The sequence below is a fragment of the Neolamprologus multifasciatus genome, chromosome 5 (assembly GCF_963576455.1).
Source record: "Neolamprologus multifasciatus chromosome 5, fNeoMul1.2, whole genome shotgun sequence".
Classification (NCBI taxonomy): domain Eukaryota; kingdom Metazoa; phylum Chordata; class Actinopteri; order Cichliformes; family Cichlidae; genus Neolamprologus; species Neolamprologus multifasciatus.
In genome coordinates, this window is record NC_140443.1 from 341,552 (window position 1) to 358,123 (window position 16,572).

Sequence of the window (16,572 nt, forward strand, 5' to 3'; positions counted from 1 at the left end):
CTCCACAGAAACAAAAACATCAGCACTTTGTATTATTATTAACTTGCTATTATTGAACATTGTTTTGGAGTATTGCACAGTACTTTCACCTCCTGTAGGAAGCGTCGGAGCTGCCTCCACCACCTCCAGGAGGCGAGCGCTTCAGCTGCCTCCCTTCAATGTGGAGACGTAGCTGCTCCACTCAGGGCGTTTCCTGAATGGCTGAGCTCCGCCCTCTCCCTCTAAGGGGAGCCCGGCTGTCAAACAAAGCTCATCTCCACTGTGAGCTTGAAGGGTTGCTCCATCTTGGGGCATTAAGGTTCAATTAAAATGTTAATGGTTGGGTTAAATGCCTAGTGACCATAGCGACGTCGACTGGTCACACACGTCCGTGTGTTTCTGCTCCAACCGCTGCCTGTGAGGCAGAAACGAGCACGTGTAGCGCCGACAGTTCATGCTGAGCTCGGTAAATAAGTCACAGCATGCTGAACATGTGCACAGATCTCCGAATAGCTGATGGTTGGTTTATTGACCGCCTCACGGTGGCCCCCAGACTCCACAGAGGAGGACCCGGAGATCAGGTTCAAACAAGGAGGCGACGGTGCTAACCCGGTTAAAAAGCACTCGTTTAAATTGGTCATATTTACTGCAGAGCGTGCTGAGCGTCAGGATGTTTTTCTGGAGTACCACAGTCTGAAACCTCTCTGTCCTCTCTGTCCTCTGCGTCCTCTGCGTCCTCTCTGTCCTCTGCGTCCTCTCTGTCCTCTGTTTGCAGGACCACGAGGTGAACGAGTGTCTGAAGCAGCTCATGATGTCCTTACTCAGGGCCTACCGCTTCTCCCCCATCATCCCAGACTTGGGCTTCCAGGTAGGACAAACAAACGGACACAGCGCTCCACAGGTTATATAAGATTAGGGGGCGGGGCCTGCAGAGGGACCTCACAGACACAGGAGGTTCATCTTCAGAGACCAAACTTTAAATGTTTGTGTGTGCAGGTGGAGACAAACTTCATCTAAAATCTTCTTTTTTCATGTCACGTGTTTCCAGATGTTCTCCAGCTGATGTGCTTGTGTTTCAGATCCACTACCTGCGGCTGACCACGGCCATCCTGCGCCACGAGAAATCCAGGAAGTACCTGCTCAGCAACGTCTTATATCCTTCAGCCGCGAAGTGAAAGCGCTCTGTGACATTTAAACCGCTGTCGCGGCATTCTCCTTAACCGACGCTCACGTTCGACGTCCTGCGCTCGGTCGTGTTCTTTTACATCAAGACTCCTCTGAGGGTGAAGGAGGCGGGGCTAGAGGAGCTCATCCCGACCACCTGGTGGCCCACGCACTTCGACAAAGAGGTGAGAGAAACCGAGGCTCTGCCGTTTGTGTCTCCTGACGAAATTTTATCGAGTGTCAAAGTCATTAAACTGAAAGTAGCGAATCTCAAACAGCGAGAGGCCGTTTACCGAACGACCAATCAGATGTGACGGTGACAGACGAATCACAGGCTGCTCAGGGGAAGGCTGCAGCGATCAGGTGTTTACAGCAGCACAGGTGTGAGAGCTTTAAACAATGCTTCATTATTAAACAGGGTAAAGACGAGCGCGAGCCCAAAGACGAGAGCGCCGACGAGCGTCTGAGGCGCCGAGCCTACGAGAGAGGCTGCCAGAGGCTGAAGAAGAGGATCGAAGGTCGGTCTCCATCATCGGCCTGTTTTAGTAGTTTACTGTTTTATTTTGGTGTTCCACTTCCTGTCTCTGAGACCACCCACCTGTCTGTGCGCTCCTCTGACCTCTGACCTCTGTTCTCCTGCAGTGGTGGAGGAGTTGCAGGTTCAGATCCTGAGGCTGCTGCTCAATAACAAGGACAAGAGCACGGTGGGTGCAGCGCCGTGATGTGTTGGTGATGGCGGTCAGGACGCTGCTCTGATGTTTGCGGTGGCGAGACGTTTCAGCGCCGGTGTTTCTGTCGGAGGTTCAGATCAGATACCTCAGCTGTGCCGGCTGCAGCACCGTAACACGTATCCAAGCAACTGTCAACGAATTCACGGAGCGAGCGCTCGAAGCGATAACGGGCTCGGAGTCGCTTTGCTTTACGCATTTATTTTAAACCAAATCACGTAACCGGGAGGAAACGGCTCCTCGGCGAGGCGATGACCAACCGTGTTTTTCACCCCGCTGCTCGTTCGTTACTGTGACTGTAAGATCATCACGAAACACGTTCTATCAGAGACTCATTTTAGTTTTTCCTTGATAGTGATTTAAAGAAAGTCTTTTCAGTCACAGACACGAGAGCCTTGATAGGTTTTAACCCGTCAAACTCGCCACTCCGCGGTTTCCCTCGGATGTTTCGGCCTGACGTGAACGTTAATGTCCTCCCCCCGAGTAACACTTGGTCTGATCAGGCTGAAGGTTTGACTGCAGCAGTCGCTTCTCCTGTTTACAACTGCAGTGAAGAGAAAAATGATGAGCTCTGCTCCTCTTTCAGGGGGAAGCATCGCGCTACATTTTCCTCAACAAGTTCAGGAAGTTCCTGCAGGAAAACGCCAGCAACAGAGGGGTAAGGAGCGGCGAGGAGCGCCACCGTCTCACGTCATGTCAGTGTTTCCACAGGTCAGTTTGTTCCTGTCTGTGAGCGACGCAGACTGAAACCACAGGTTTGATTTCACGGAGACGTGTTTTTATCACTCTGATCATCGGGTGAAGCCTCACGTGTGTGTTTGCACACGCGTGCACTCTGTGTGTTTGAGCAGCACCCCACGGCTCTGTGTCCGCCTGAGTACATGGTGTGTTTCCTGCACCGCCTCATCACAGCGGTCAGAGGCTGCTGGGACGAAGGACAGCGCAAGAGTCCGAGCAGCGTGAGCAGCGACGGTACGACACGCTGTGCCACACAATCTGTGTGTGTGAATGTGTGTGTGTGTGTGCGTGTGTGTGCGCGTGTGTGTGTGCACGTGTGTGTTTGGGTGTGTGTGCGTTTGGGTGTGTGTGTGTGTGTGTGTGTGTGTGTGTGTGTGTGTGTGTGTGTGTGTGTGCGCGTGTGTGTGTGTGTGTGTGTGTGTGTGTGTCTTCCCTCAGTGATGTTCCTCTGTACCTCCACAGACGCCTACGTCCCTCCTCAGTTGTTCTATAATGGGAAGGTGGACTACTTCGACCTGCAGAGGCTGGGCGGGCTGCTGTCCCACCTGAAGAAAACCCTGAAAGGTGAGGTGTGCTCCTGGTGGGCGTGGCCCCGGGAGGCGTGCTTGTGGGGGGCGTGGCCCTGCTCCTCTGTGTCTGTTGTCAGTTTAGGTGTTTGGTAATGTGCTGACTCTGAGCCCAGAGCGCTGGGACATGCAGGAGGTCACTTCACACCGACCCCCTCAGTGTCTGATCAGCTGATCGGCGGCTGGGAGAGTCAGCCCCAGGACGACGTGATTGGACGAGCTGTTGCTGCTTTGGTGACGTGTGCTCAAGATCTCCTTCATTTATTTCCTGTCACGTGTGTCTAATGACGAGTTGTGCCTGCGTAAGAATCCTGACCTCAGTTTGTGAGGAGCAGCCAATCAGGAGCAAAGGTGCTCAGAGGGGGAGGAGCTAAAGCAGGGTGCACAGAGGTGTCACATAAACGGGGATTATTGTTAACTCATCCAAGATGAAGGACACAGAGCTGGAAGCAGGCGAGTGCGCCCGCGTTAATCACAGCTGTCTCCACCAGAGGGAGCAAGAGCTCCATGTTGGATAGAAACCTCTAACATGACCAGTTTGACCAGCAGGTTGAAAGCCGCTGGGGGCGGGGTTGGCGTGAGGAGGTAAATACGCCAACCATCATCCAAAAGAACCGTTTGACATCGATACGTTTCTGATCCTGTCAGGTGTGTTTGATTTCTTTACCCCCGGTCAGAACGTTCGTACAAAGCCGGTGTGAGCTGGCCTGGACGGCTGAACTCAGAGTTTTAATGTTGGGCTGCAGTTTGTTTTTAAACGTGTTTCTTTGGTTTTATTCTGATGGTATTTTGGGGTCTGAGTGAATATGAAATGCTGCTGTCAGAGCTCCGTCTGTTTTTCTGCAGACAGCTCGATGAAACTCAGCTGATGGTTTTGTTTTCATGTGTGGAAACTACAACATGATGAATGTGCCTGTTTTCTCTTTTTCAGACGATTTGGCGAGTAAAGCAAACATCATCATCGACCCCGCGGAGATCCAGGCCACGTCCATGGACGACCTGGACGAGGACGACGAGAGCGGAGCTGCTCAGGTGATGTCATGTTTTACATGGATGTGTTTCTGTGTCACCGAGTCAACAGTTTGTGTAAAAGTACACATGAGTACTTCCAGATATTGAAATAAAACGATGGAACATGTAAACGTTATGAAGAGCGAGTGCACGGCGATGGATTCAACACGTTCTGCCGCCATTAAAAACCATGAAACATTTTTATGGCGTGCACGCTCTGAGTTGGAGAGCTGATCTAACGGCGCCGGTGACGGCCCGCTCGCTTTGTCTAAGCCTGTGCCGGCACCTGTTTCTGTGGGCTGAGGGTAACCTGGAGTCCGACGAAGACCGATGTCCAACCTGCGAGGCTCCAGTGAGCCGCTCTGAAGACGACATGCTGCAAAATGTTGGCGTGGCGTGCATTTAGCCCAAAGCACAGAGACCAGAACCAGCTGACGGGCGGCTCTGCAGGGCGTGCAGAGGCGTGGCAGCTGCAGAGGCGTGGCGGCTGCAGATGTGAAGCACAGCTGGCTGACGGAGCGCCTCGTCCATGTTTCTCTCAGGCTTCTTCCATCTGTTCATTATTCCCGTTCACTGATGCTGGTTTTCACGCCGTACTGCTTTAAGCCCCTCCCCCGATTGGCTGCCCTAGCTGAAACTGTGGGTTAGACAGGAAGTGAGGTAAAACGTGTCCACTCATGTTTTAAAGCTTTTAAAAAATTATTCTCACTGATGTTTAATATCCATAGTTTCTAAATGTGTGACCAAACATCTGTGACCTCTGACCTCCTGATCCTCTGACATCACTTTTTTTTTTTGTCTGACCACAGAGGCTGCCCGGGGCCGTGGCGATGGGCGGAGCTCTGGCGAGGCCCAGCTGGTTGAGTTCTCCCACTTTGGGTCGGGCCAACCGCTTCTTGAGCACGGCCGCCGTCAGCCTGATGACCCCCAGGCGACCCCTGAGTCAGCCGGAGAAGGTGAAGGTGCGAACGCTCGCCGTGGAGCAGCGCACCGAGGAGGACAGTGAGTACAACTCGCTCTGCTACAGAACTCACTGTCATCAGCTGCGTTTGCTCAGAGCTTCTCCTGCGTTTGAAAATACGAAGCAGGTGCCGATGCGCGGCGCCCCCTGCTGGCAGCAGGAGGTCAGTGATTTGTCAGGAAGTTTGCTTTTACAGGCGTGATGAACAGCAACACAGGGAATCACTTCCACATTTGCTCGCTTTGCGTGGAGCTTTTAGGAAGTGAGACTCAGAATTTAATTGTGTGAGGTTCACCTAGGTGTCAACGTGACGAGCGAGTCACTTCCTCTGTGGATGCATGGCGTTATTTTTGTACCACTATTCTGAGCGCACGTAAAAAGATTTGCAGGTGCAAGTGTTGCATTTTGAGGAGAAATTTATTTTGAGTGAACAAAATTCATTCCTGCGTGCAAAGACTGTATTTCAGTGTTTGCTATTATCCACACACACACACACATTTGCGCTCGCTCACAACGTGTTGCTCGCGCTCTCAACATTTCTGCCCGTGCGCGCTCAACTCTTTCTCTACACCGTTATATTTGTGCCACAAAACCAGCCAATCACAGACTTGGATGCAAAAAAATCTGATTGGCTGTTTTGGTCTCCAATCAGCTCGAAATGACGAAATGCAATATCCCAGAATGCATTTCGACCAAAACTCAAACGAGGCAGTGGCGGAGGAACACAGAGTGGCAGAGTTTGAAATATTACTCTGTCTGGGTCACAAAATAAACTTTTAAGATATTTTCATGTCAGAATGTTTTTGTGTAAACTTCAAATATCTGCTCGATTCATCAGGACATCACATATTTGCATAACTGCTCTGACGTTTTCAGAGACGCCTGTTACCCACCAGCTGACCCACAGCTGGACTGGCCGTTGGGCATCCCGGACATTTGCCCGGTGGGCTGATGGTGATTTTTCATTTTTATGTTTGTTTGTTTTAAATGGTATAAACAATGAAAGGTGGTGGATTAGCCAGTTGGTCATGATCAGCTCTGGGCTGGACCAATTAAAATGCATCTGTATTGAAGGGAAAAGGAACGATTAGTCCCGGACTTCAGCAGAATGAAAAAGAAAAAGCTGAAGTTATTCTGTCTTTACGCTGTCAGCTGCCTCTTCTTCTCTCATTCTCTCCCCTCTCTCTCCTGTTGCTACTTCAATCATGAAACTGATCAATGGTCAGCTGATCGTCTCTCTTGTTTATCTCCCACTTTGCACCAGAAACAAGAAACCAGCGGATGTCGCGCTAAATAACAGCAGCACGTTTGATCAGCTGTTGTTAGAATGTATTTAATATTAATTTCTAGTATCAGCTGATGTTTGCTGGAGCCACAGCTGTAAAGCTGCTGGTCATGATGTGGGTTTGGAAACATGAAGGTGATACAAATCATACATATATACCAACAAGACATCACTGTGACAGCAGCTTTGTTTTATTCAAAGGAAAATATCTTCAAAGTTTATTTTGTGACCCAGACAGAGTAATATTTCAAACTCCGCCCCCCTGTGTTCCTCCGCCACTGCCTCCTTTGAGTTTTGGACAAATGGATTCTGGGATATTGCATTTCATCATTTCGAGCTGATTGGAGACCAGAACAGCCAATCAGATTTTTTTGCATCCAAGTCTGTGATTGGCTGGTTTTGTGGTACAAACATAACGGTGTAGAGAAAGAGTTGAGCGTGCACGGGCAGAAATGTTGAGAGCGCGAGCAACACATTGTGAGCGAGCGCAAAAGCTGAGCGAGAGGGGCTGCTGTTGTGTGTGTGTGTGTATAATAGCAAACACTAAAATACATGTTTTGCACGCAGGAATGAATTTTGTTCACTCAAATTCAGCTTTTCTTCACTTAAAATAAATTTCTCCTCAAAATGCAACACTTGCACCTGCAAATTTTGTGTCCACCCGTTTGTTTCATACCACGCGCTTTCAGCCCGGCGTGTTCAGCTTCACGAGGTCTTCCTGTGCTGGGAGCTTTAATTGGGTCACTTCCTGTGTGTCGGGTGTCCTGTTGCTTTCACATGATTATTTTTCACTGTTGGCCCAGACTAAGTTGGTCTCTGGTTGTTTCCTTCATTAGTCTAATGAGGTGCTCGTGCCTGATTGGCCGGTTAGACACAGTGTGAAGTTGGCGTGGAGCCAGTTATCATCGCCTTTGGGTGGAAGTGCCACAGCTGTAAAAATCTCCTGCCTATTTTAACCATTTCCTGTTTCTCTGCAACCTGAAGTCGAGGGAAGTCATGGCAACGACGGCCTGTTGCTGGGGCGACCGCTCGAGGAGCCCGATCAACAAATTGCAGACAAGTCGCTGCTGGAGATTGTGGACGGGATCGTGATGATGTACAACCTGAGTGTCCACCAGCAGCTGGGGAAGGTGAGTGTGTGTCTGTGAGTGTGTGTGCGTGTGTGAGTGTGTGAGTGTGTGTGCGTGTGTGTGCGTGAGTGTGTGAGTGTGTGTGAGTGTGTGTGTGTGTACGCACGTCTGTGGTGTCTGCGATGAAGACCAGCGAGCGTCATGGCCTTAAACGAAGTGCCGAAGCAAAGAATTTGTGTCCAGAATTTTTTCTAATCGAATTATTCGAAACACACGATGAACCGTTGCAGCTCCAACTTTATGCTTTAAAGGAAAGTTTGAAGCCTAATCTTAAAAGTAGAGATAGTGTCTGTCTCCTGAATCCAAACTGGAAGCTGGTTCCACAGAAGAGGGGCCTGAAAACTGAAGGCTCTGCCTCCCATTCTACTTTTAAATACTCTAGGAACAACAAGTAGGCCTGCAGAGCGAGAGCGAAGTGCTCTAATAGGGTGATATGGTACTACAAGGTCATTAAGATAAGATGGGGCCTGATTATTTAAGACCTTGTATGTGAGGAGCAGGATTTTGAATTCTGGATTTAACAGGAAGCCAAAACAGGAGAAATCTGCTCTCTCTTTCTAGTCCCTGTCAGGACTCTTGCTGCAGCATTTTGGATTAGCTGAAGGCTTTTCAGGGAGTTTTTAGGACTTCCTGATAATAATGAATTACAGTCGTCCAGCCTGGAAGTAATAAATGCATGAACTAGTTTTTCAGCGTCACTCTGAGACAGGATATTTCTAATTTTAGAGATGTTGCACAAATGGAAGAACGCAGTCTTACATATTTGTTTAATATGTGCGTTGAAGGACATATCCTGGTCAAAAATGACTCCAAGGTTCCTCACAGTGTTACTGGAGAACAAGGTAATGCCATCCAGAGTTAGAATCTGGTTAGATACCATATTTCTAAGCTTTTCAGCGCCGAGTACAATGACCTCAGTTTGATCTGAATTAAGAAGCAGAAAGTTAGTGGCCATCCAGGTCTTTATGTCTTTAAGACATTCCTGCAGTTTAACTCATTGGTGTGTGTTATCTGGCTTCATGGACAGATAGGCAGCATCATTAGAAGACATAGCATACATTTACACTGCTATGCAGATGACACCCAGCTCTAAGGGAAGCATGTATAATGTAAACAGAATTGGTCCTAGCACTGACCCTGTGGAGCTCTGCTGTAAAGGTTAATGCTGCATATTTTATTCCTGTGACTCTGCAGCTGGTTTTGCTGCCCCACAGTGAGTTTGGTGCTCCTCACGCTCCAGTTGGTCACATCACTGTTAATAATCCCTCCTTGTTTTAAACTTCTATATTTAAAACTTGTATCTGTGGGCGGTCCTGACCTTTAGCTGCGTCCACCTTTCTCTCGGGTGGGTTGACCTGAAGCAGCGCTGCTACGCTGTGCCTCAGAGCTGTGATTCGTGTGTCCGGTTTTATCTTTACGTTTTTATTCGAGGTGTCTGAATAACGTGTCTGCATTAAAGCGAAGCGCTCCGAGTCCTCTGGTCAAACACAGGCGCCTCACTGAGCCTGCGATCGGCTCATCTCTCAGTAATCCTCCCGACACTAACGCTGTGCGACCTCTGACCCCTGTCTCATTTGAAAGCGCCTCTGTGAGTCTGTAACGTTTCCATCACGTAGCTGCTGCGTGGTGAGTCTAGTGTTTTTCTCAGCAGTGTTTTGACACGCGTCTCTCCTCTCAGATGGTGGTGGTGGCGGACGACGTCCACGAGTACGCCGTGGCGCTGAAGGACACGGAGGAGAAGATCGCCCGCTGCCCCGCCAGAGTGAGTGCCGCCGCCGCCTCAGCTGCACATCAGAGCGAGTTTTAGAAGCAGTGCCTGGTCTGAGTGACCTGAGTGACCCTCATCACTCAGGTCACTCAGACCAGGCTCAGAGTGGTGAGGTGGGTGGGGTCAGTGGTGGGACCTGATTGGCTGATTGACCCGTCAGACAGATTATCACTGCAGGGGGAGAGAGGAGCTCAGAGGAGGTTCATGGATGCTGGGAGATGGAGGCAGATGATCGGCTGTGGCGCCCCCTATGGGAGAAAGACCTTTGTTGCAGGCTAACAAAAACGACTGCTTAGCTTTTGATTTGTGGTTACAGAGCGTCGTATTTCCCTCGACAGCAGAAACGTGTCCGTGTGTCTGCACGTGAGATCACTTCTGATTGGATCCAACGACACGAGCAATAGAACAAAAGAGCATCTCTCAGTGAGGGGGGGATGGCTCGGTTAACGACCCCTCCACCCCTCACTGAGGCGACGCATTCCCACCAACAGGCCTCATCTTCTGCCACGCTTCATGTTTTCCTGTCGTTCTCTCTGCAGGATTTCTTTATTGATGGTCTCTGCAGTTATTAAACTCAAATGTGTTAAAGTGAGACTCATCCTCAGCTTTTATTCAGGCCTCCTCTGGTTTCCACGGAGTCTAGAGACCCTCGTTCAAACGCCGCTGTTGGTCCGTCCTCATTAATAAATCTGACGCACTCCTCTCTGTTTGTCGGAGCTCTTCTCGAGGTAATTGGCCGCGCTGCTGTCAGCCCGTTGTGATGCAGAAGCTCCTCTCATTAGCGCCGCAGAGTAAACTCGTTCTCTGAAGGCAGACGGGAAGCGTAGGAGGAGCGCCCCCATCAGGAGCGCGTCCTGTGGTCGGCGAGGGCCTCAGTCAGGCCGTGTATGTCCTCGTTAACTGCAGGGAACCAGAAACCTGCAGCGTGCACGTCATGGCAGATCAGAGGCTCACGTACCTGCTCACATCTGCACAGCAGCTGGCAGCGTCTCCGTTCCTGCGGTCCAGGGAATAACGGAGTAAGCGAACGCGGCACCGACGCTCGGCTGCTTAATGATCACGTGTCTGTTTCAGAGGGCCGACATCCTGGAGGAGCTGCAGAAGAGCCAGAAGGTTTTTGCAGAGAAGCTGAACCACCTGAGCAGGAGGCTGGCCTGGATCAACGCCACCATCTACTCCAAGGTGAGCAGGCCGCCGCGCCCGCTGTGCGTCTGCGTTAAACGGTGGATTTTGTTGTTTCTGAGGTGCTGCTCTGTCTCCAGGAGAAGATGCTGGACATCTACTGGCTGCTGTGTGTCTGCATCCGCACCATCGAGCACGCCGACAACACCGGCTCTCTGTTCGCCTTCACATCAGAGTTCTACCTCAACGTCGCCATGAACGCGTACAGCGCCCTGAAGAACTACTTCAGCCCGGCTAACGGCATGGACGAGCTGCCCGGTAAGGACCGCCCACCCAGCCTGCAGGTGATGTTGGAGGCAGGTTGTTGAACGGGCCGGGCGCGCTTCATCAGGGCTGTTATGGAAGACAATTGGAAGATTTATTTGTTGTGTTAGTCTTTGCTGTGAAGCAGAGCGTTTCCACCCTCACCTGTCAAAGGTGTCTGCAGGTGCACCTGTGCGAGTCGTGCTCCAGCTGTGCTTCAGTTTTTGATCCTGTTTCAGGTTGATGTTGTTTCTGTGACGTCGGGTTTTTGTCTCCAGTTTCCCGTCTCGTGTTTGTGTTTAAACGATGCTTGTGCTGAAAGTCTCCCCGCAGCATCACCCCCCCACAGCCTGAACGCTCACACAGGCGGGCTGGTCGTGCTCTCCCCACCTCTGAGCCGACCACGTGCGCGTCGCAGCAGACGTAAGGAAACGTCCAGATTGATCGTTTTTCTGTTCTTAGCTTCAGGAGTGAGACGGCGATCTGCTGCTGCTCTTCTGCACACCTTGGTTATAACGAGTTATTATTTTATTGGTTATCGATTAGCGGTTATTTCTTTAGACTTCCTATCAGCTCGAAGCAGCCTGCCCTTCTCCTCTGACCTCAACAGGGCGTTTCCTGAGCTCTAGAGCGGGCGTGTCAACCGTACGAGGTGATTCCATCTGTCAGTCATTAACGGGCTGCCGGTATGTGGGAGCCGGACCTGCAGCCCTGCTGGGAATCCATGCAGACAGTCGGCGCAGTATTTTGATTTTGATGGGCACACCATGTGACCATTCACACGCGATGACACCATCATCTGTGAAAGAAGAGGGCGAAGCTTCTTTGGCAGTAGTACCGGCTCAGCACGGTTCACCACGGTTATCAGGGGTTTCCATTCGCTCGTTCCTGGTAGCAGCTCCTACAGCTCGCAGTCTGACGGCGGCAGGGAAAACCTCTCCCCTTACAGTCCTCATGCAGATGAAATGTGCTTTGTGATGAGATGAAGACACTTCCATCCTGGATAAAGCCGACTCGAGGTCGCTGAGGTCATACTGAGGTCATACTGAGGTCATACGGTCTCATTTTAGCTGGTTTGACGTTTGCATAACTTGATGACGTGGACGCACTTTTATTATTATTTTATTAATATTTGTAGTAATTAGCTCGACCCCGGATGATGCACGTGTATTTACGAGCCACTACGAGTTTTCCTGGACCTCCAATCTATGGCTCGCAGACCCCTGAGGGTCCGTGAACCCCAGTTTGAGAGCCGATGGTCTAAATGAGCCTCACAGGCCTGAAAGTGTGTTTGAAGCCATTTACAATCATCATAACTACAGACTCTGCTGCTCCTCACAAACACGCACAAGCAGACACACACACACACACACAGACACACACACACACTTTATTTTATCTTTCTCCCTCAGGCTACGAGGAAACTCTGACTCAGCTCGCCGCCATCCTCGCGAAGCACTTTGCAGATCCACGCATCGTTGGGACAGGTAACAGACACACACACACACACACACAGACACACACACACACACACACACACACACACACACATCTTGCTTTATAACATTTTTCTGTCTCGGGGAGATTTTCAATAAAGATGTGACAGATTAAAGGAAAACCCTGACCTTGGCACCGCTTCATAAAAACGCCTCACAGTTTCCATCCAATCACAGCGAGCCAGAACAGTCCACCTTTGATTCTAGTTGAGTAAAGGGCAGCACCTCTCCTGAGATCACTTTTATTCACATGTTCGACTCTCTGCGGTCCTGCTGCCCTCGCAGTGCAGCGTGGGACACTGGGCTTCATTTCTAATTAAAGACACGCCTCCACGGGCCTGGAGGGCGCTCTCCTCTCGACCTCTTCAGTTCTTACTGAGACTGTTTAGAAGAAAACCTTATTTCTATAAAGTGAGGCCAGCTGTAACAAGCTTAGCTTCACTGCACGTTGCTGGTGTCTCCACCCACACCCACAGTCAAAGGTTCCTCTTGGTGTAATCAGAGAGCTGATCTGGATCCAGGCTGAGGACGAACATTTAGCCTCGTGTGTGTGAATGTGGTAACTTGAACGAGGTGACGTAGCAGCTTCACATTCATACCGAATGTGCATCTACGAGGGAGACGGAGGGCGAGCACTGGAGCCCGCCGTGACTAATGAACCGAATCCCCCGAGGACCGCGGGACGCCTCGCAGCAGAACTGACGAGCTCAGCAGTTCCATCCATCATCCGAGATAAAACGGCGTGCGGGGAAATCCGGCCTTGAGCGGTTTGGTCCAAACGGCGAGGCGGGACCTGTTAATTATGAAGTCCTGCTGGAGGACAGCGGAGGAGACGACGGCTCAGACGCGCCTCACTGCCATCTTTAATGAGGAGACTGAAGATGAGGAGGAGGAAGGGTGGAGGATGGGAAAGTGAGAGCCTGCTGATAAGTGTGTCATTAGAAAGGTGTAACTGATCGTGTGTGTGAGACCGGCCTGGAAGCAAACAGCAGGGGGCGCTGCTGCACACGCGCAGTAAAGCTGTTTTCCTGCTGCAATGTTTATTTTTCCAGCTGTCTTTGAATGCATCTCTGCTCTCTCTCCTCAGATATCAAAGACTCTCTGATGCAGGCGCTGGCCAGCTACGTCTGTTACCCACAATCCCTCAGGGCAGTGGAGAGGATCCCAGAGGAGCAGTGAGTCTGGTTCTGTTTCCAGAAAACCTTCAGGGTGACTCTGAGCTGCTGCTCAGTGATCAGTAAACACTTACTCGCCCGTCCCACCTGGACACACTCGGCGCTCACTCTCTCACCTGCAGTCAGTTAACGAGTGCGTGCTTGGCGTGCGGGAGGAAACCGGCGACCTCGGGGAGACGCTTCCTGCTGTGAGGCGATGGCTGCTCCACCGAGAGGGGCGGGCGTAGCTCCTGTCCTGCAGCGGTCCAATCCCGTGACTCCAGTTGTCTTTGAACCGACCAATCAGCATGCCACATGTGTGGATTCGGACACAGCGCTCGGGTTTTAAAATAGAGGCTAAATCTTCTAATGGTGGATTCTTATTGGCTGGCAGTATTTAAGGCTGTTAAAGCGTTTAATAAAGCCACGCTGTGCCTGCTGTAACAGGCTGGAGTTTATGGGTGGTGTAGTTGGATCCATGCACTACACCCACTCTGAGAGCTGCTTTCATCTGACCTCTGACCCTGAAACCTGCCGGCAGGGTTCAAACGTCAGGGCGGGACCAGCGGCCGGGTGTCGGCAGAGACGGCGGGCAGTCTGTGAATAACAGCTGCGCTCACAAACGGAGCTCCTGAAGGGACTGATGTCATGTGGTGTCAGCTTGCCACAGCTGATGGATCAACGTGTGTCAGACGTGCAGCTCGTGATGAGCAGTTTGTCTCTTTACACTAAACGCCACACGCATCGTTTCTGAGCGTCAGTCAGACGAGTCGGACAAACGTCCCTCAGCTCTGCTCACAGGGACGTTGCACGATGCGTGTCGCTGCTGCTGCTTCCTCCCTCGGTCCACGCCCTCGGCCTGTGTGTTAGTCCTGTCCACGTGTAGCGCGCTCGCACTCTGACAGCTGGCTGAGAAGTGTCATTGTCTTTATTGTTTGTGCCTTTTTAGCTGCTGTAATCGAGCCGAGCTCTGCTCTGAACAAACGTCTGTGACGTTAGCAGCGTCAGAGCAGCTGTTCAGCAGTCCTGCAAACAGCTGCTCTCACTGAAATGATGTTTATGTGTCGGAGCTGACAGGAAGTGACGTGCTGATGCTCACCTGTCTGATTCCAGGCGAGTGGCCATGATGAAGAACCTGCTGGCTCCGTACGAGCAGAGACCCTGGGCCCAGACCAACTGGATCCTGGTCAGACTGTGGAGGGTGAGACACACACACACACACACACACAGACACACACACAGACACACACACACAGTCTCAGCGTTTATCCTAAACTCCATCTTCGTGGGTTTGGGTCACGTCAGTGATGAGGCGCTCAGTCACAAACAAATCATTTATTTTACTCCTGTTACATCAACGTCCTGCTTTGTCATATAAACCAGACTTCAAGCCCCCTCGATGTCCTTCCATCTTCACTCTTCACTAGTTTGTTTCCATCGGCCCCTGTGTTGTGGAAATGATAAATCTCTTCATACTGCCTCAGTTTCAGCTTCTTTAAACTGTTGTTGTTGAGCCAATATTAAAGAAACCTCAGCTGGATCCATGTCGTCCTAACAGTTATTATACAGGCCAATATCCAAACTGCCTTTTATATAGAAGGTTTTAGAAAACGTAGTAGAAAAACGTAACTATTTCCTGGATAAAAATGCTGTTATGGACACTTTCCAGTCTGGTCTTTGTAAAGTGCATCCCACTGAAACGGCCTTAGAGTATCCAGTGACATGTTGATGGCAGCAGAGTACACAGTGCTGGTCCTGTTGGATCTCAGCTCTGCTTTTGATGCTGTAGATCAGCATCATGATAAACAGACTCAACAACTTGTTTACTGCTGTTGTTTTAAAATGTCATATTTGTGTGAGAGATCTTTTACTGTTCATGAATCACGGAGCCTCAGGGATCTGTCCTGGTCCAGTTCTACTTTATTTATTCCCCCTGAGCCAAATTATTAAGCGCTATAAAATATCTCCTATCATCTCTGTGCTGATGACATTTAACTGTACTGTTCCTTCAGGATTTCTGACTTTTATAAATTGTCTAATTTAAGTCATTGCCTGACAGAAATCAACCAGCAGTTAAATGACAGTTTCCTCCAACTAAACTCTGATAAGACAGAAACTCTGATTATTCAGCTCATCAGCTTCTTAGACCCTCCTGTGACATCGAGCCTCAGAAACCTCGATGTCACTCGAGCAGCTGCTCCAAACTGTTTTTATCACTTACTGAATATCTCTAAACTCAGACTGATGGTGTCACAGCCTGAACTTGAGATGATTATTCATGCTTTTATTTCCTCTCGTTTAGACTAATGTAACCTTTACTTGTTTTAACAAATCAGCCTTAAATCATCTTCAGACGGTGCAGAAAGCTGCAGCACGACTGTTAACAGGCTCCAAGAGAAGCTCTCGTATCACTCCAGTCTTGGCTTCCCTTCACTGCTTGTCTGTAAGTTTTAGGTTTGATTTTAAAATTTTAGTTCTGACCTTTAGGGCCCAACATGGTCTCCAACATTTCTCCGACCTGCTGACACAGCATTCATCTTCTCGAGCTCGACGGTCATTAGATCAGAGGCTGCTGGTGGCAGCGCACTCGTTTTAAAACTCGTGGTGATTGGGCCTTTCAGGCAGCGCCCCCACGGCTGTGGAGTTCTCCCCCACGGCTGTGGAGTTCTCCCCCACGGTCTCTACGCTGCACGGACTCATTGTTTAAAAAAACAGCTGAAGACATTTTTATTTAGAAAAGCATTTTATTAATTTCCTCTTATGTTGTTTTTATTGTCTTATTGCTGTTTTATTTACAGTTACATTGTTTTATATTTACATTTCTTGTGTGTTAAAGCACTTTGTGGTTTTTATCTGTGAAAAGCGCTTTAAATAAACGTTATTTACTTACTCAGCTGGTATGAGGAGCTGCTGCGTTCCTGCCGTCAGCTCTGGTGACGTCTGTTCATGCAGCACATTTAAAACAAGCTTCCCAGGAAGCCAGAAACAGAACAGTGTCTTTACAGGACGACGAGGTTGAGCTCGAGGCCGGAGTCGGAGTGAGACTCCTGTATGAAGGGCAACAGCTGAACGACCTGAAAGGTGTTTGCTGAGCATCAGCAGACCTCAGTGTTCAGACTGATGCACCAACACATTCAGTCACTGTAGCAACCATAATGTTGACAGGA

General features: G+C 50.0%; 1 protein-coding gene across 6 annotated transcripts in view; it reads left to right on the top strand.

Moving 5' to 3' along the window:
• Positions 1 to 16,572, top strand: part of rnf123 (ring finger protein 123) — an 84,168-nt gene that overhangs the window by 12,308 nt on the left and 55,288 nt on the right. For all 6 annotated transcript variants that reach the window (XM_085161391.1, XM_085161390.1, XM_085161393.1 and 3 more), the window contains 17 exons: positions 755 to 847; positions 1,059 to 1,132; positions 1,211 to 1,328; positions 1,562 to 1,661; positions 1,786 to 1,847; positions 2,458 to 2,529; positions 2,723 to 2,843; positions 3,072 to 3,173; positions 4,107 to 4,207; positions 4,996 to 5,188; positions 7,417 to 7,562; positions 9,241 to 9,324; positions 10,405 to 10,512; positions 10,593 to 10,770; positions 12,168 to 12,242; positions 13,339 to 13,426; positions 14,519 to 14,606. In XM_085161391.1, the coding sequence (XP_085017517.1) occupies positions 755 to 847; positions 1,059 to 1,132; positions 1,211 to 1,328; positions 1,562 to 1,661; positions 1,786 to 1,847; positions 2,458 to 2,529; positions 2,723 to 2,843; positions 3,072 to 3,173; positions 4,107 to 4,207; positions 4,996 to 5,188; positions 7,417 to 7,562; positions 9,241 to 9,324; positions 10,405 to 10,512; positions 10,593 to 10,770; positions 12,168 to 12,242; positions 13,339 to 13,426; positions 14,519 to 14,606 (1,803 nt within the window). The remainder of the gene's footprint in view (positions 1 to 754; positions 848 to 1,058; positions 1,133 to 1,210; positions 1,329 to 1,561; positions 1,662 to 1,785; positions 1,848 to 2,457; positions 2,530 to 2,722; positions 2,844 to 3,071; positions 3,174 to 4,106; positions 4,208 to 4,995; positions 5,189 to 7,416; positions 7,563 to 9,240; positions 9,325 to 10,404; positions 10,513 to 10,592; positions 10,771 to 12,167; positions 12,243 to 13,338; positions 13,427 to 14,518; positions 14,607 to 16,572) is intronic.